At 37.6% G+C, this 20,928-nt stretch overlaps 1 protein-coding gene across 1 annotated transcript; it reads right to left on the reverse strand.

Annotated features, from left to right (window-relative positions):
- Nucleotides 1-16,813: 16,813 nt before the first annotated feature.
- On the reverse strand, nucleotides 16,814-19,982 carry CXCL10 (C-X-C motif chemokine ligand 10). Its single transcript, XM_022599431.2, has 4 exons — nucleotides 19,577-19,982; nucleotides 18,936-19,062; nucleotides 18,615-18,704; nucleotides 16,814-18,170 (listed from the first exon to the last, which is right to left on the reverse strand). Exons 1-4 carry the CDS (start codon nucleotides 19,635-19,637, stop codon nucleotides 18,137-18,139), a joined length of 312 nt encoding a protein of 103 aa, XP_022455139.1. The 5' UTR covers nucleotides 19,638-19,982; the 3' UTR covers nucleotides 16,814-18,136.
- Nucleotides 19,983-20,928: the final 946 nt, after the last annotated feature.

Here is a 20,928-nt window from a genome sequence, read left to right on the forward strand (position 1 = left end):
AGAATTTATATTTGTCCCTTTTTGTAATTTCTATCTCTTTATTGATAGTCTCATTTTCTTCACACATCATTTTTCCCAGTTTCCTTTTATTCTTTGTGCATGGTTTCCTTTAGCTCTTTGAGCATATTTAAGATGGTTGATTTAACATCTTCATCTAGTAAGTCCAGTGAATATCTGGGTTTCCTCAGGAATGGTTTACTCTCAGTTTATTCTTTCTTTTTGAATGGACTGTATTTTCCCATTTCTTTGTATGCTTTATGATTTGCTTGTTGTTGAAAACTAGACATTCTGAATATTATAACATAGGGACTCCAGAAATCTAATTCTCCCACTCCTCAGGAATTGTTGATTTTGCTTGTTGATGGCTGGAACCATCCGTTTGTTACCTTCCGAATATTTTTGCAAAGTGGGTATTCCTCGTTATGTGTGGTCACTGAAATTTCTTTCATTATCTCGTAGTCAGCCAGTGACCTGACATATCTCTATAAATATAGGTAAAGAGAAGTAGAATGACACACAGAGCCTGCTCATTTTATTCAAAGTAAGTTTTATTCAAAGTAAATTTCAGGGAGTTATCTTTGAGACCTGAATCGAAGTTGAATTCCAGATATTATTTTTGGATTTCTTTTCTCAGAATAAGGTTAGATTTCATCCTTTGCAATATATACTTAATTTATACTGGAAATAAGTAAATATTTGTTCATTTCTTTTACATGTCAGTGTCCACAACCTAATAACTATCCCCTTCTGATCCCACCAGTTGTTGGTACCTGAAGTCAGAATCTAAATGGTGTAATTTTGAAAACGTTCTTGGTTTACACCTTGCAGAGTCAAGAGGATCTGCAAGTCTTGAAATAGAGGAAATAGCAGATGCAACAGAAGTTAGCTTTTGAGAACTAAGAGCCCCTTTTGTATTGTACTATAGTACCACAAAAATCAAACTTGATTTTAAAATAAAACATATATACTTCCCTTGAAACAAAAAATGCCTATTATGTTCATAGCAAGCAAATGTTAACATATAGCATTTATACTAAGGCTTACTCTAAAAACTTTTTTATTCTGTCTTCTGAGAATTCCTATCAGCTAAGAGGATTGTATAAAGTTTATTTTTTTGTAGTTTTTATTACAAAAATAATAATTGTTACTGTTTTGGTTTTCAAATTACAAAGTTGGGGGCTTCCTTGGTGGCGCAGTGGTTAAGAATCCACCTGTCAATGCAGGGCACACGGGCTCAAGCCCTGATCTGGGAATATCTCACATGCTATGGAGCAACTAAGCCCGTGCGCCACAACTACTGATCCTGTGCTCTAGAGCCCATGAGCCACAACTACTGAAGCTCGTGTGCCACAACTGCTGAAGACTGCATGCCTAGAGCCCATGCTCTGCAACAACAGAAGCCACAGCCATGAGAAGCCCGTGCACCACAATGAAGAGTAGCCGCCGCTCGCCGCAACTAGAGAAAGCCTGCACACAGCAATAAAGACCCAATGCAGCCAAAAATCGATAAATAAAATAAACGAATTTTTAAAAATTACAAAGTTGGATATTTCAAACTATATTTGCTGCTCACTGCAAGATTCAAATGTACTTCTCCTGGTAGGAATGATGGTAGTGCTCCCAGTTGAAAATTGTGCTCTAACATTTCAACTCATATTATAGTGTCTGCCATTGTGAATATATTCTGTCTTACTTTTCTTCTTCGGTATTTGTGGTATTTGTTAGTTAGGCTTTGCGGTTACTCGTGTAATTTGTGAAAATTCATTTGTTACTTTATGAATTTTTATTTTGAGTGATTAGCTAGATGTATACATGTTAGTACTCATACTTCTGTTTCCCCCAATTTAATTGGGTTTTGTTTTTATATTCTAAAACACATATGAGATACTTCAGTATCTAATGATCTGTGACTTGGGATTTTAATGTTACTAGTATTTTCTATCTCAATCCATTCTTTCCCTCCAAGCTAAATAATTGTTTTACTTAGTCCCAGAGGTATGTTGAGTTATTTACAGAGATCTTTGTGTGTATATGGATGGTGTCTTGTCTACAGTGCTAATTCTATGATTCTTGCTTCCTGGCCAAGGTGGACTTTTACACGCTCCCCAATAACAATCTCACTTATAGTTCAATTACTTTACTAGACAACTACTTCAGAATCTGTTTTCTTCGTCACATCTTCCCTGAACACACTACAGTCCTAGGTCATCTCTCCTTTTCCTGAGTAACTCTTACACTTATTTTAGATTTTATAATGTTGACTCTTTTATCCTACTTCTGTTAGTATTCCTTCTGAGTAATGATGAGCATCAATAAGGATGAGACAACGTGGATCCACATGCATTTCACTTATTTATACTGACTAGTCATCAGGAGATATAATTGCTCTGCAAGACCTAAATTCATTAGCATATATACTTAATAAAATTTCTTATAACTATAATCAAATTTTAAAGAATGAATTGTTAAAGTAATTAAACAAGGAGGCCATTAGATTGAGATGGCTCTAATGCCTTGGTAGCCTACACAAGCAAACCAAAACCACAGTCAATGCACTTGAATCTGAGAAAATGAAACTTAAGGACAGCTGATCACAATCAACCAACTAGGCTTTCCCAAGTAAGACAACTGTTTAAGTTATAGCCAATCAAATAATTTCCTTGCTTTGTTTCTGCATCTTCTCTATAAAAACCTTTCCCCTAGTTCCTGTCAGTGGAGTGTTTCTAACCACCTTTGGTTTGGCACTGTCTGATTTGAATTAATGTTTGCTCAAGTAAACTTTTGAAAAATATCAATGTGTGTGCCTCAGTTTACCTTTTAACAGGACTATCCTTGTTCATTGTACAGAAGCTTCTCAAACGCCTCCCAAGTACCACTATTAAGGTGGAGCTAGGTAGACCATACATTGTTCTGCCTCTGCTTATGGTCGACTTCATTACTATGTGGGCTTTTCTTAATAAAACACCATTAATAAGACGAGAAGTCCTATTACCTACACAATTTAGAGCGGCACATTCATGATTTAGTCTTAATTTTATCCCTATTCCATTTAGTCAAAATGTGACTTTGATCTCTGTTCATCTCACATGATTGCAAGAATATAAGCATTCTTTAATTTTATCTTGAAAAAAGTTAATTTGTATCTCTGTAGGGTTTTAGTGATATTTATATATTCCTTTGAATTTAATACATTGTATTTCTACTAACTATATCTAAGATGTTTATCACTTCCAACATAATAGATTTCTTTATTGATCAGCATTACTTAAAATACCAGTTATCTAAATATTAGTGCTTCCTACCTTTGGTTGCCAGTGACATTTTCTTTATATATGTGCTTTGTTTCCACTAGATTATAATAATTTTAAGGTGAGGTACCATGTTGTTTTTGTTTGCCTCATTGGATCTTGAAGGTAGTAGGTGCACAGTAAGTATTCACTAAGTTGAATTTGATTGAATTGAGAATACTCCAAGAATCTTTCCCTTTCATCTCATATAATAATTTGGAGGTCTTTAATTTCTTTTTTAAAATAATTTATTCCAGACTTAGATTCCTCTTTTTCTTTTTAATAAATTTATTTATTTTTATTTATTTATTTTTGGCTGCATTGGGTCTCTGTTGCTGCACACAGGCTTTCTCTAGTTGCAGTGAGCGGGGGTTATTCTTTGTTGTGGTGCGTGGGCTCATTGTGGTGGCTTCTCCTGTTGCACAGCATGGACTCTAGGTGCATGGGCTTCAGTAGTTGTGGCATGTGGGCTCAGTAGTTGTGGCTTGTGGGCTCTAGAGCACAGGCTCAGTAGTTGCGGCGCACAGGCTTAGTTGCTCCACGGCTGTGGGATATTCCCAGACCAGGACTCGAACCTGTGTTGCCTGCATTGGCAGGCAGATTCTTAACCACTGTGCCACCAGGGAAGTCCCAGGTCTTTAATTTCTAACAACAGAGCAAGTTTGTGCCCTCAGTTGTTCTAGAAGTAAAAAAAAGAAAAGAAAAGGGTGGTATTATGGTTAATAAAATAGTTCAGATAGTCTTGAAATTCTAGGAATACCTTGGAAATAATGACTATTAATATCTCCTTTAGGGCCCAGCTCTTGAAGTCAGCTCAGGTTTCTTAAATAAATCCCCAGGCTAGCCCAAGATTTCCAGTGTCATTTGCATGTAAGTTTACCCAGACATGATATGCGTGTATTGATGTCCCTATGGCCTGAAGTGAATGCTCTGCAAACTGATATGGTCTGTTCAAGGTCTGTGATGAATTAGGACAGACTCACGGTTTTTAGCCATTTGGAGGTTACAGAGCTCTATGAGAATCGGTAAAGGCTACAGATATGTGCACATTTGTACAATTTGCTTATAATTTTAGGGAATTGTTGAGCCCTGAAAATCACACAGAGCAAGGTAAAAGTGTTCTGTTCTGGGAATGATGGCACTGCAAAGACTTTTTAACTCTCCTTAAGGTCAGATTGATGTTAAACTTTTTTCAGTTTCTCCTTTTTTTCTCCTCTTTTCCCATTCTAAAGTTAACTGAGGGAATTTCTCTCTTGCATCTGAGCCTAGGAAATGAGATGGCCATGTTATTCTGGCTCCAGTTAGATTTGAGTGTCCTGGGAAAATGTTGCATAATATGTAAACAACATGCTTGTCTGTATCACAAGGAAAATAAGACAAGTTATTTTTTATTTTGAAAGAAGTATCTCTCAGAATGAAACCCTGAGGGGCATGGATTTCCCCTCCTCTTAATAGCTATTGCTGCTATTAAAGCATTAGACTTAGTTTTAAAGCACTTTTATTTTTGAAAGTTATATAAACTCCTGCTTAAAACCTTAATTCCATTCCCGATAGGGACCTCTCATCATCTAGTAAACAGTTTGCCAGTACACATATTGTATATTTTAATGGGAGAAGGTCATCATTCCTTCTGTGCCTATCTGATGATTCAACAAAACTAGTAAGCTTCTCTTTATTTCCAAGTTTACTTTCTCCTAAGGTTTAAGAACTATCTAATGTCTTTGGAAGTTTGTCCTGTCCTTGGAGGGAACACTGATTTCCACAGGATTCTAGCTATGGCAAATGTCAGTAACTCATTTATTCATTTGGTTAACAAGTATTTATTGAGCATGACTGTGTGTCCAGTACTCTTGTAGATACCAAGGATACACTGGTAAGTTAGACAGGTATAGTCCCTGCTCTTATACAACTTTGTGGGGATAGAGAATAAACAGATAAATATATATTAAATATATACAGTTGACCCTTGAACAACATAGGTTTGAACTGCATGAGCCCACTTATAAGCAGATTTTTTTTCAGTAAATACTACAGTACTACGCTGATCCGTGGCTGGTTGAAACCAGAGATGTGGAACTGCGGGTACAGAGGAACCTCGGAACTGGAGGGCCAACTAGAAAATTATACTTGGATTTTTGTCTGCCTGGGGGGAGGTCGGCATGTCTAACTCCTACAATGTTCAAGGGTCAGCTGTATTTACATGTAGTGATAAAGGCTATAAAGGAGGATAACGAGATAGAGAGTGATAGAAATGGTGCTATTTTCAATAGATTGGTGAGGAAAGCCTCTGAGAAGGTGATATTTGAGCAGAGATAAGGAATAAAAAACGAGCTTTGGAAGTGATGGGAATATGTTTGCTGTACTTGAGAAGCAGTAGGAGGCCAGTATGGAGGGAGTAGAAAGGCGGGGGTGGAGAGTGGTAGGAATGAGGTGGGAGATTTATGTGGAGCCTTACAGACTATGATGGATTTTGGATTTCATGTGAAGTGTGGTGGAATTCTATTGGAAGGATAAAACCGGGGAGAAACATAATCTTATTTATGTTTTATAAATATTGCAATTACTGTTGTATAGTGAATAAACTGTAGCAGGCAAGAGGGTAAGTAGGGAGACTGATGACATACACATTATTATCTGGTGACCAGAAATACATTCACTAATAGTTCAATGATTTTCAACACAAGGTATTAAGTTTTAGCCAGCATGGAGAAGTTCTGGTATCTATATGACTGTTTTCAATTCAGATCTTTCTTCAGAGATGATTAGTTTTATGAAGGTCACTGAGAACATAAATCCTAGCCCTTTAAGATTGACACTTAAAATTCAGTGTCTTTGAAAATTGCTTAAATTTTTTTCTTCTAATTAAAAACAGTAAAGTATTCTGTATAGAAAACTTAGAAAATAGAATCAAAAAGAAATAAAATCATACATAATCCTATCACATAGAAATAGTATTTAAATTAACTTTTGACAGTTATTTCTCTTAGCAACATTTCTGGAAGATTTCTATTTCTACTTCTCTTTTATTTTGAGAAAACAGAGGCCCACACAAGCCTTAATGACTTATTAAGTATTGTATTCTTACTGCTCTATTGAGGTTCTCAGCCAGTCTCTGAATGGAGGAAGAACAGTGTTAGTTATCAACGTCTAGATATGGGACAGCAAATTAACTATGTATGGTCTGACAAAGAAAATTGAGAGATAAAATTACAATCCTTTTTCTCTTTCCCATTGCCCCTTCTTTGTAAGAGGCCAATGTTCCTAAATCAGGTTGCAATATATTGATCACCGTGGGCCATTTATTTCCCCAGAAAAAGAGGTTCTCCCCCTGAGATTTACAACATGACCGTAATACTGTAGACATGTCCATTTTGTTCTCTGTTACATCAAATTTTATTTGTGTACATCAAACATGGAGAGCTTTTTGCTCAGAAAAGACATTCTTCTTCACCTCTTATCTAACTTCCTTAGGAATAGAGACTTTTATTTTTTTAAATATCTGCCTAGACTTCTCTTTCTGAACTAGATTTCTGCATGAGCCTTGTTTTTTGGCTTATATTATAATTTAAAAAAAATCTCATTAAAAATTTTTTTTCTATTTGTGGAAGAGACAAGTACACTTTCCCTTCCAAGTTTATATCCCTCGTGGCAATTAAGAATGGCAATACCTTGTTCTGGACAAGTCAGTGTAGACTATAGTATTTAAGAGCCAGTATGCCACTTCCATCCTTCTCTTCCTGACATGGCAACCCTTGATTGAGATAGAGGGAGACTATATTCCTGAGTTAGCATAGAGGCCCTGACAACCTGCATGGAACTTTGAGTGAGCAAGAAATAAAGTTTCATTGTGTTAGGTCTTTAATATTTTGAGAACTTTGTTACTACAGCTTAGTCTAGCAATATTGTACATTTTGGGGGGTATGTTTTATAATATGTGTATAGCTTATAAATAGTAATGATGGTGATGGCATACTAAGAATAGAAATGCTCTCATGATCTAATTCCTGTCTGTCTGTCCAACATCATTTCCCACAATATCCATACCTCTAACTTTAAGCTTACATTCTTCCAGATTGAATATGCTGTTTCACACCTGTGTCTTTGTACATGCTCTTTCCTCTACTAGAATTCACTTTTATCCTTCTACCTATCAGATATATATGCGTCTTTCAAATTCCAGATTGCCATCACTTTCCCAGGAAAGGCTTCCCTGATTTTCTCTGCTTTCTTTGTACATTTGGAAGTTTTTCAGTCCATGGAATTTTTTCAGTTCAAATTTATTTACCTTTGTCTTTGTCATTAATAGTAAATTATAAACTCACAGTGTAGTAATTTCTTTTAACCTGGTATATAATGGGGATAAATAAATGTTTGTTAAATGAATGCCCTGCTTTTGAACAGAGAGCAATTTAAATCTCTATTGGTTAATGCCTCCTGAAAATTAGTTCACAGTCAGTTGAGAATAAGAGAGGGACCTTTTGTATAGATTCATGGGGTCAGAAAGAAAAAGAAAATGAGAGGGCAGGAAGGAGAAGTTCTGCCACTTCAGTTTTGTTGTAATCCAGTTAAGGTTTTCATAGTAATGGTCATATACTATATTCCTTTGTTATATGCCAGAATGTGTTAGTATTCTCGCTTTCTCTCTCTTTTTTGACATTGCATTAGATTTTTATTTATTTATTTTTTCAGTTTCCCCTATTGAGGTATAATTGACATATAATATTAGCTTCAGATTTAGAACCTAATGATTCAGTATTTGTGTATATTGTGAAATGATCACCACAGTAAGTCTAGTTAACATCTGTCACATAGTTACAGTTTTTTTCCTTGTGATGAGAACTTTTAAGATTTACTCTCTGAGCAACTTTCCAATGTGCAGTACAGCATTATTAACTATAGTCACCATGATGCACATCACATCCCCAGTGATAGCTCTCTTATTCTTTCATTTTTGCTGGGTGAAGTTGTTTGACATACATGAAGACATCTCACAGTTGGTAACATTCTGGAGTTTTTTGTTTCTTTGCTAGTTTGTTTTGCCTTTTTAATGTAAAATAGAGCATGTGTTTAAAAATTTAAAGTGTGTAGGTACAGATTAAAGAACAAATTCTTATGTACCCACTATCTAGGTAAAAAATAGAACTTTACCTTAGTCCAGAAGCCCCTTATGTGCTCTTCCCTGATTACATTTCCTTCTCACCTCCTGAAATAATCACCATCCTGAACTTTATCATTCCTTTGTTTTTTGTTTTTATCAGATATGTCTTTACTGCTAAATAACATTTGACCCTTGAACAAAGTAGGGATTGGGGTACTGACCTCTCCCCCTAAGTCAAAAATCCATGTATAACTTTATAGTCAGCTCTCCATATCTGTGGTTCCACATCTATGGATTCAGCCAACTGCAGATCGTATTGAAAAAAATCCCCATGTAAGTGGACCCACATAATTCAAACTTGTGTGTTCAAGGGTCTTTGTACAATGTTAACTTTGCCTATTTTAAAACTTTATAGTAAATGGAATCATGCTGCATGCACTTTTCTGTGACATGCTTCTTTTGTGAAAAATTATTATTTTTAATTTTTTTAAATTATTATTTTTTATACATTTATTTATTTATTTTTAGCTGTGTTGTGTCTTCGTTTCTGTGCGAGGGCTTTCTCCAGTTGCGGCGAGCGGGGGCTACTCTTCATCGCGGTGCGCAGGCCTCTCACTATCGCGGTCTCTCTTGTTGTGGAGCACAGGCTCCAGGTGCGCAGGCTCAGTAGTTGTGGCTCATGGGTCCAGTTGCTCTGAGGCATGTGGGATCTTCCCAGACCAGGGCTCGAACCCGTGTCACCTGCACTGGCAGGCAGATTCTCAACCACTGCACCACCAGGGAAGCCCCGCAAAATTATTTTTGAAATTCATCCATGTTGATGTATATAGTTGTACTTCATTTTTTTCCATGCTGTATAATATTCCATTGAATTAAAATACCCTAATTTACTTACCATTCTATTTATGAACATTTGGATTTATATCCAGAGTTTTACTACTATAAACAATGTTGCTATAACATTCTCTCATAAATATCCTATACGAGAATTTATCTGCAGTGTCTACATAGTAGTATAATTGCTAGGGCATAGAGTGTGCACATGTTAAATTGTATAAGATAATACCAGATGGGTTTTCAAGATAGTTATAGCTATTTTCTCTTTCATCAAAAGTAGAGGTATCTCATTTTCTAGATACCTTCCTGACACTTGCTATTACCCAACTTAAAAATTTTTTCTAGTCTGGTGGTATGAAATGGTGTATCATAATGATTCCAAAGTACATGTTCCTCTGCGGGTGGCTGGGGGGAAGCTTTGGAGCCACGGAGGAGAGCACAGCAACAGGGGTGCGGAGGGCAAAGCAGGATCCCGCACAGAGGATCGGTGCCGACCGGCACTCACCAGCCCGAGAGGCTTGTCTGCTCACCCGCCAGGGCGGGCGGGGGCTGGGAGCTGAGGCTCGGGCTTCGGTCGGAGCACAGGGAGAGGACTGGGGTTGGCGGCGGGAACACAGCCTGCAGGGTGCTAGTGCACCACGGCTAGCCGGGAGGGAGTCCGGGAAAAAGTCTGGAGCTGCGGAAGAGGCAAGAGACTTTTTCTTCCCTCTTTGTTTCCTGGTGCGGGAGGAGAGGGGATTAAGAGTGCTGCTTAAAGGAGCTCCAGAGACGGGCGCGAGCCGCAGCTAAAAGCGCGGACCCCAGAGACGGGCATGAGACAGTAAGGCTGCTACAGCCACCAAGAAGCCTGTGTGCAAGCGCAGGTCACTATCCACACCTCCCCTCCCGGGAGCCTGTGCAGCCCGCCACTGCTAGGGTCCTGTGATCCAGGGACAACTTCCCCGGGAGGATGCACGGCGCACCTCAGGCTGGTGCACCATCATGCCGGCCTCTGCCGCTGCAGGCTCGCCCTGAACTCCGTACCCCTCCCTCCCCCCAGCATGAGTGAGCCAGAGCCCCCACATCAGCTGCTCCTTTAACCCTGTCCTGTCTGAGCGAAGAACAGACGCCCTCAGGTGACCTACATGCAGAGGTGGGTCCAAATCGAAAGCTGAACCCCAGGAGCTGTGCGAACAAAGAAGAGAAAGGGAAATCTCTCCCAGCAGCCTCAGGAGCAGCGGATTAAATCTCCACAATCAACTTGATGTACCCTGCATCTGTGGAATACCTGAATAGAAAACGAATCATCGCAAATTGAGGAGGTGGACTTTGGGAGCAACAATATATATATATATTTTTCCCCCCTTTTTCTCTTTTTGTGAGTGTGTATGCGTATGCTTCTGTGTATGATTTTGTCTGCATAGTTTTGCTTTTACCATTTGTCCTGGGGTTCTGTCTGTCCGTATTTTTGTTTTGTTTTGGTTTTTTGTTTTAGTATAGTTTTCAGTGCTTGTTATCATTGGTGGATTTGTGTTTTGGTTTGGTTCTTTCTTTTTAATTACTTAAAATTTTTTTTTTAATAATTATATTTTGTTTTTTACTTTAATACCTTTTTATTTTCTCTTTTTCTTTCTTTCTTTCTTTTTTCCTCCCTTTTATTCTGTGCCGTGTGGGTGACAGGCTGTTGTTGCTCCAGCCAGGTGTCAGGCCTGTGCCTCTGAGGTGGGAGACCCATGTTCAGGGCATTGGTCCATGAGAGACTTCCCAGTTCCATGTAATATCAAACAGCGAAAATCTCCCAGAGATCTCCATGTCAAGGCCAAGACCCAGCTCCACTCTATGACCAGCAAGCTACAGTGCTGGACACCCTATGCCAAACAACTAGCAAGACAGGAACACAACCCCACCCATTAGCAGAGAGGCTGCCTAAAATCATAATAAAGTCACAGACACCCCAAAAACCACCACCAGACATGGACCTTCCCACCAGAAAGACAAGATCCAGCCTCATCCACCAGAACACAGGCACTAGTCCCCTCCACCAGGAAGCCTACACAACCCACTGAACCAACCTTAGCCCCTGGGGGCAGACACCAAAAACAACGGGAACTACAAACCTGCAGCCTGCGAAAAGAAGACCCCAAACACAGTAAGTTAAGCAAAATGAGAAGACAGAGAAACAGCAGACGAGGGAGCAAGGTAAAAACCCACCAGACCTAACGAATGAAGAGGAAATAGGCAGTCTACCTGAAAAAGAATTCAGAATAATGATAGTAAAGATGATCCAAAATCTTGGAAATAGAGTGGAGAAAATACAGGAAAGGTTTAACAAGGACCTAGAAGAACTAAAGAGCAAACAAACAATGAAGAATAACACAATAAATGAAATTAAAAATTCTCTAGAAGGAATCAATAGCAGAATAACTGAGGCAGAAGAACGGATAAATGACCTGGAAGATAAAATAGTGGAAATAACTACTGCACTGCAGAATAAAGAAAAAAGAATGAAAAGAACTGAGGACAGTCCCAGAGACCTCTGGGACAACATTAAACGCACCAACATTCGAATTATAGGGGTCCCAGAAGAAGAGAAAAAGAAACTGACTGAGAAAATATTTGAAATGATTATAGTTGAAAACTTCCCTAATATGGGAAAGGAAAAAAGTTAAGCCCAGGAAGCACAGAGAGTCCCATACAGGATAAATACAAGGAGAAACACGCCAAGACACATATTAATCAAGCTATCAAAAATTAAATGCAAAGAAAAAATATTAAAAGTAGCAAGGGAAAAACAACAAATAACACATAAGGGAATCCCCATAAGGTTAACAGCTGATCTTTCAGCAGAAACTCTGCAAGCCAGAAGGGAGTGGCAGGACATATTTAAAGTGATCAAAGGGAAAAACTTAAAACCAAGGTTACTCTATCCAGCAAGGATCTCATTCAGATTTGACGGAGAAATTAAAATCTTTACAGACAAGCAAAAGCTAAGAGAATTCAGCACAACCAAACCAGTTTTACAACAAATGCTAAAGGAACTTTTCTAGGCAGGAGACAGAAGAGAAGGAAAAGACCTACAATAACAAACTCAAAACAATTAAGAAAATGGTAATAGGAACATACATATTGATAGTTACCTTAAATGTAAGTGGATTAAATGCTCCAACAAAAAGACATAGACTGGCTGAATGGATACAAAAACAAGACCCATCTATATGCTGTCTACAAGAGATCCACTTCAGACTTAGGGACACATACAGACTGAAAGTGAGGGGAGGGTAAAAGATATTCCATGCAAATAGAAATCAAAAGAAAGCTGGAGTAGCAATACTCGTATCAGATAAAATAGACTTTAAAATAAGAAATGTTACAAGAGACAAGGAAGGACACTACATAATGATCAAGGAATCAATCCAAGGAGAAGATATAACGATTATAAATATATATGCACACAACATAGGAGCACCTCAATACATAAGGCAAATGCTAACAGCTATAAAAGAGGAAATTGATGGTAACACAATAATAATGGGGGACTTTAACACCTCACTTACACCAATGGACAGATCATCCAAAATGAAAATAAATAAGGAAACAGAAGCTTTAAATGACACAATAGACCAGATAGATTTAATTGATATTTATAGGACATTCCATCACAAAACAGAAGATTACACTTTCTTCCCAAGTGTGCATAGAACATTCTCCAGGATAGATCACATCTTGGGTCACAAATCAAGCCTCAGTAAATTTAAGAAAATTGAAATTATATGAAGCATCTTTTCTGACCACAACACTATGAGATTAGAAATGACTTACAGGGAAAAAAACGTAAAAAACAGAAACAGGTGGAGGCTAAACAATAGGTTACTAAATAACCAAGAGATCACTGAAGAAATCAAAGAGGAAACCAAAAAATACCTAGAGACAAATGACAATGAAAACATGAGGATCCAAAACCTATGGGATGCAGCAAAAGCAGTTCTAAGAGGGAAGCTTCTAGCTATACAAGCCTACCTCAAGAAACAAGAAAAATCTCAAATAAACAATCTAACCTTACAGCTATAGGAACTAGAGAAAGAAGAAAAAAAAAAACCCGCAAAGTTAGCAGAAGGAAAGAGATCATTAAGATCAGAGCAGAAATAAATGAAATAGAAACAATAAAACAATAGCAAAGATCAATAAAATTAAAGCTGGTTCTTTGAGGAGATAAACAAAATTGATAAACCATTAGCCAGACTCATCAAGAAAAATACGGAGAGGACTCAAATCAATAAAATTAGAAATGAAAAAGGAGAAGTTACAACAGACACCGCAGAAATACAAAGCATCCTAAGAGACTACTACAAGCAACCCTATGCCAATAAAATGGACAACCTGGAAGAAATGGACAAATTCTTAGAAAGTCATAACCTTCCATGACTGAACCAGGAAGAAATAGAAAATATGAACAGACCAATAACAAGCACTGAAATTGAAAGTGTTATTAAAAATCTTCCAACAAACAAAAGTCCAGTACCAGGTGGCTTCACAAGGGAATTCTATCAAACATTTAGAGAAGAGCTAACACCCATCCTTCTCAAACTCTTCCAAAAAATTGCAGCGGAAGGAACACTCCCAAACTCGTTGTATGAGACCACCATCACCCTGATACCAAAACCAGACAAAAATACTACAAAAATAGAAAATTACAGAGCAGTGTCACTGATGAATATAGATGCAAAAATCCTCAACAAAATACTAGCCAACAGAATCCAACAACACATTAAAAGGATCATACACCATGATCAAGTGGGATATATCCCAGGGATGCAAGGATTCTTCAATATACGCAAATCAATCAATGTGATACACCATATTAACAAATTGAAGAATAAAAACCATATGATCATCTCAATAGATGCAGAAAAACTTTTGACAAAATTCAACACCCATTTATGATAAAAACTCTCCAGAAAGTGGGCATAGAGTGAACCTACCTCAACATAATAAAGGCCATATGCAACAAACCCACAGCAAACATCGTTCTCAATGGTGAAAAACTGAAAGCATTTCCTCTAAGATCAGGAACAAGACAAGGTTGCACACTCTCACCACTATTATTCAACACAGTTTTGGAAGTCTTAGCCATGGCAATCAGAGAAGAAAAAGAAATAAAAGGAATACAAATGGGAAAAGAAGAAGTAAAGCTATCACTGTTTGCAGATGATATGATACTGTACATTGAGAATCCTAAAGATGCTACCGGAAAACTACTAGAGCTAATCAATGAATTTGGTAAAGTTGCAGGATACAAAATTAATGCACAGAAATCTCTTGCATTCCTATACACTAATGATGAAAAATCTGAAAGTGAAATTAAGAAAACACTCCTCTTTATCATTGCAACAAAAAGAATAAAATATCTAGGAATAAACCTACCTAAGGAGACAAAAGACCTGTATGCAGAAAATTATAAGACATTGATGAAAGAAATTAAAGATGATATGAACAGATGGATATATATACCATGTTGTTGGATTGGAAGAATCAACATTGTGAAAGTGACTCTACTACCCAAAGCAATCTACAGATTCAATGCAATCCCTATCAAGCTACCACTGGCATTTTTCAGAGAACTAGAACAAAAAATTTCACAATTTGCATGGAAACACAAAAGACCCCGAATAGCCAAAGCAAACTTGAGAAAAAAAAACAGAGCTGGAGGAATCAGGCTCCCGGACTTCAGACTATACTACAAAGCTACAGTAATCAAGACACTATGGTACTGGCACAGAAACAGAAATATGGATCAATAGAACAGGATAGAAAGCCCAGAGATAAACCCATGCACATATGGTCACCTTGTCTTTGATAAAGGAGGCAAGAATATACAATAGAGAAAAGACAGCCTCTTCAATAAGTGGTTCTGGGAAAACTGGACAGCTACATGTAAAAGAATGAAATTAGAACACTCCCTAACACCATACACAAAAATAAACTCAAAGTGGATTAAAGACCTAAATGTAAGGCTAGACACTATCAGACTCTTAGAGGAAAACATAGGCAGAACACTCTGTGACATAAATCACAGCAAGATCCTTTTTGACCCAGCTCCTAGAGAAATGGAAATAAAAACATAAATAAACAAATGGGACCTAATGAAACTTAAAAGCTTTTGCACAGCAAAGGAAACCATAAACAAGACGAAAAGACAACCCTCAGAATGGGAGAAAATATTTGCAAATGAAACAACTGACAAAGGATTAATCTCAAAATTTACAAGCAGCTCATGCAGCTCAATATCAAAAAAACAAACAACCCAATCCAAAAATGGGCAGAAGACCTAAATAGACATTTCTCCAAAGAAGATATACAGATGGCCAAGAAACACATGAAAGGGGGCTCGACATCATTAATCATTAGAGAAATGCAAATCAAAACTACAATGTGATATCATCTCACACCGGTCAAAATGGCCATCATCAAAAATTGTACAAACAATAAATGCTGGAGAGGGTGTGGAGAAAAGGAAACACTCTTGCACTGTTGGTGGGAATGTAAATTGATACAGCCACTATGGAGAACAGTATGGAGGTTCCTTAAAAGACTAAAAATAGAACTACCATACGACCCAGCAACCCCACTACTGGGCATATACCCTGAGAAAGCCATAATTCAAAAAGCGGCATGTACCACAGTGTTCATTGCAGCTCTATTTACAATAGCCAGGACATGGAAGCAACCTAAGTGTCCATCGACACATGAATGGATAAAGAAGATGTGGCACATATATACAATGGAATATTACACAGCAATTAAAAGAAATGAAATTGAGTTATTTGTAGTGAGGTGGATGGACCTAGAGTCTGTCATGCAGAGTGAAGTAAGTCAGAAAGAGAAAAACAAATACCGTATACTAACACATATATATGGAATCTAAAAAAAAAAAAAAATAGTCATGAAGAACCTGGGAGCAAGACGGGAATAAAGACACAGAGCTACTAGAGAATGGAGTTGAGGACATGGGGAGGGGGAAGGGTAAGCTGGGGCAAAGTGAGAGAGTGATAGTGTATATATGGACATATATACACTGCCAAATGTGAAATAGATAACTAGTGGGAAGCAGTCACATAGCGCAGGGAGATCAGCTCCGTGCTTTGTGACCAGCTAGAAGGGTGGGATAGGGAGGGTGGGAGGGAGGGAGATGCAAGAGGGAAGAGATATGGGGCTATATGTGTACGTATAACTGATTCACTTTGTTATAAAGCAGAAACTAACACACCATTGTAAAGCAATTATACTCCAATAAAAACGTTAAAAAAAAATAAAAAGAGAAAGTACATGTCCCTGATTACTAATGAAATTGAGCATCTTTTCATATGTTAAGGGCTTGTGTTTTCTTCTTTTGTGAAATTCCTATTCATTTGTTTCCTGTTTTTCAGCTAGCTATCTTTTCCTTTTTTATTCATACGAGTTCTCTATATGTTTTATTTTTTAAAAAATATTTTATTTATTTATTTATTTTGGCTGCACTGGGTCTTAATTGCTTCATGCGGAATCTTTTAGTTGTGGCGTGTTGGATCTACTTCCCTGACCAGGGATTGAACCTCGGCCCCCTGCATTGGAAGCATGGCATCTTAACCGCTGGACCACCAGGGAAGTCGCCTCTGTATGTTTTAGATACTAATAATTTGCTAACTAAATGCATTGCAAATACCTTCTTGATGACAAATTGGATATGGGAGGCAAGGGAGAAGAAGGAGTGTAGAATTACTCCTAGAATTCTCATTTGGGGAACTGAATGGATGATGGTGCTATTAAACTAGTATATAGAATAGAGCAGGAGAAATAGATCTGGGGGAGGGAGGAATTAATTTAAGACATTTTGGAGTTTGATGTTTCCATGGGATGTTGAGTTGCAAATGTCTCATAGAAAGTTGGCTCTAAGGATCTGAAGCTCAGGCCAAGCTTTGTTATGCCACATAAGTCCTGGAGGACTCCTATATGATGGGCCTTCCAGGAGACTATAGTTGGAAGGAATATGGTAATTCTAAAACTCATTTGTCCTCTACCCATCCTTACTTCTCTAGGCTATGGATTCTCCAATCTAAGCTTTTTATGAAATAAATGTCCCAAATGACCCACCAAACACTTCATCTTAGTTATAATTACTTTATTATGTTTTGGTCTCTAAACAGTTAAGTAATCTTTCTTAATATTTCTAGGAGAGAACATTACTTTTATTTTGAAAAGCATTCAGCATATTTGTCTTACATAACATGCAGAACATGTATTTAAATTTAAAAATTTCTCCCATTGCAGTACTTAATTACACAAGTTATTCCATAAACACTGAAAACAATATAAGAAACATATACATCTAAGAATTCTACTTTGTGTAATCTTTGACTAAATAATACTATTTTCACATACAGTTCCAGATATTTCTAGCTGCTTCTGTGTATTTGGAATTATGTATATAACACCTGGAACAATATGGGCCCCTTGGAGGGATGGCAGTAGAAGCCCATGGAGTAAAGATCTTTCTTTAAAAGGCAGATTGTATTATTGCTTTGAATACCTTTTAGTTATTTGAGATTCTAAGGTCCCTGAGAAGCCCAGAGGGGTAGGCCCCTTCATAACCCCCTTTAGAAGATAGAAAAGGTGAGGAAGCTGTCAGTAGCAGGGTTAGGGCTTGGCACACTCATGAAGAATGTAGCACCTCAGCATAGCTTATAGTATAGTGCCAGGGCAGAGTTACTACCAAACATCTCAGGATGATGAGCCATCTACCGCCCTGCAGGGGAAGTAGCAACTAATTTGGTGACTGTGGTTGGTCACCTTTTAGGAGAACTGCAATCCACGGACAATTAGGGCTTGACGTATACTGTGTGTAGGGAAATGACGGCAGAAATAGCTTCTCTGTGGTCCATCCTTATCGGTAGTGCGGTGATTATGCCTCTTTCTGTGTTTGAGATCTTTTAGACCTGTAAGAAGAGAAGGAGAGTGTAAATGACTCTGACTTCAGTCTGAATTCTGCTTGGAACATGCTGAATTCATAGATAATCCTAAGTCTTCAGGTGAAGTGGGTAGTTAGCTTTCCTGCTGCTACACAATGATTGTGGGTTACACGGGATGCTTTTTTAAGGCCAGGAAAAGCTTGGGGGAAATTTGGCATCTTTGCTTGGATAGTTATAGCTCTGCTTTAAGGTTAAAGTGACCTATTGACACTTCTAGACAGTAATCAGGGTAACTTTTGATACCACACAAGATGACACCTCAGTATATAAATAGATGGAGGTAGTGGAAGCATGGTGGTAACACCGTTTTAAGCCAAGAATTCCACTGGAAAGCCCTATGCAGATATTTCTAACTTCACAAGATCAACATTTCTTAAAGAGCAGTTCTTCTGCAAGCAATAGCAAACCTACCTTTCCTTGCTAATTGCTTTCAGTAAATTCTTGATGGTCTTAGACTCTGGATTAAGACATCTTTTCTCCCCGTTCTTTTTCATTGTGGCACTACAGAAGTAAATAGGAGTGGAAATATTTAAAACAATATTGGGCCAATAAAACAGACGGAGTATACAGTTTTAAAGTCAGACATTTAGGTTTCACTTTAGATGTTTCCCTTTGCTGTACAGAAGTCTTAGAATCATCACAAACCCTTTACTGATTTTTGTAAATCATCATCATGTATTTAATTGTATGATTACAACCAGGGAGGTGATCATTAGGTGGGATTTTACTCACATGATCTCAACACGTGGGCAAGATTGACTTGCAGGAATCACTTCAAGTTTTTCTAAGGACCTTGGATTAACAGGTCGATCGCTGATCTTGATACACGTACAGCGTGTAGTCCTAGAGAGAGGTATTTCTGCAGGAAAAGAAACAGGTACAGCCGACGACGTTAGCGCAGTTTTCATTTTAGGCATTTAATGTAGATTGGGTAGTACTTAGCTGAACCTGTACCTCTGTGTAATCACATACTCAATCTGTGATCATACAGCTCTGTATGATTAATTAGTTGATTCTCTGAAAGAATGGACTTGCAACTTGTTGATTGTAAGATCATACCCTTGAGCCCAGGTCATATAGTTACTTAAGTTAACTAAGGAGATAGCTGTCTCATCTTCTTTCTCCTCCTTCCCTCACATTTTCTCTGTCTGTCCCTCTTCCTCTTCCACTCCCACCTTCCTCCTTCTCTCTTTCTTTTATTCCACTTGCTTCTCTGACTGTAAACTCTGACCAGAAGGAATCTCTGCTCATTTACCCTTCATTTAAAAGGCAGGTTGTAAAACTTTTGCAAATACATTATTTCTGCACTTAAAGGGTTTATACCCAGTCCTATTTCTGATCTTACAAATTAAATATCCCTTGAAGTTCCTTACCTTGAGTTCCTCTCAGAGTCAGAAGGATAAGGCAGAAAATAAGAACAGCACTTTGGTTCATGGTGCTGCAACTGAAGGTTGTTCTGTAGTAGGCTCAGACTGCCTGAACAGTTGAGGAGTGTCTCTGAAAACATCGGGCTAGGTTGCAGTACTTATTTGCAAAGGCACTTTCCCTCTCTAACTCTGATTGGATAACACTACAGCTGACTTGGGAAAACCTATGTCTGTTCCTTGGGGAAGTCCCGTGTTGCAGAATCGAAGATATTATTTGTATTTATTGTGGCTTCTGAGTTATGGAATTTCCCTCCACTTCCTTTGTTTCAATAAGAGTGAGCTACGTTTCACTTTCTAAATCATGACCTGCTTCTTGAAAAACATAACTTTACTGCAAATATAAATAGTTTTTAAAAAAATGGAGCTTGGATTCTCATCTCGCACCTCCTGAAAAATGCAAATGTCAACTTTAACTCAAGTTAAAGTCTTAAACACAGTTTTAAAACAAGTAAGCCTTAATATTTTGTTTTGAATCCATTTAAATTTGCAGCAGTAAGGTACAAATAGGAATATCTTACATTTATTCACTTTTTATGGGTTTCAGAGATGTTGTGTACTTTCTCGTTTTATTTCTACAGTAATTCTGTAAGAAGGTAGGAAATCATTTTATATGTGGAAGAATAATCTTCAAGGTTAGACAACTATGTTAGGTCATACAAAGGTTCCCATCCATTTATTCTAACTATGATGCTTTTCTTCCAACATTTATTTTAAGTTTCTGTAATACTTTCAGAGGCTAGATAATTTTTTAAAATTCCACAGTAATAGCAATTTTTCAACCTCTGGAGGTAAATCTAATTTTTGGAAACAGTAGTTTAGCCAAGCACTGCAGTGTTTGATCAGTATTACAGAGTAATAGGTTTGGTCTTCTTGGACAAGGTCAAAGATATAGAACTGGCAAGGTTCAAGGAATTCCAGAAGTGCTCTGATTTTTCATAACATCATTAGAATAAGTGAATAGCTTCCAGCATAATTATTTCTAGGGAAAACACTACTCATTTGGTTATCTGATTTCTGGTATGTTATTAAACAAGTTTCATGTATTATAGTCAGTCCCTGAATGAAAACATCATAAGACAATATCCAGAATGGAGTAAAGAAAGGATTTTTAGCTATAGTAGAGTTATTGCCAAAAACAAAAGATGCTTTTTGAGGAAATAAACTTAAAAGAGGGGCATAAATAGAGACGGGAGAACAGAATGGAAGTAGAGAGGTTGATTTAAGATGGGTACAGCTCTAAGAGAATGTCACATGGAAAGCAAAGGCAAAAAAGTGTTAACCTTTGAGCTGGTAACATT

This window comes from Delphinapterus leucas, chromosome 5, assembly GCF_059928025.1.
Source record: "Delphinapterus leucas isolate spDelLeu-1000000601 "Yukka" chromosome 5, BTC_Dleu_Yukka2, whole genome shotgun sequence".
Classification (NCBI taxonomy): Eukaryota; Metazoa; Chordata; class Mammalia; order Artiodactyla; family Monodontidae; genus Delphinapterus; species Delphinapterus leucas.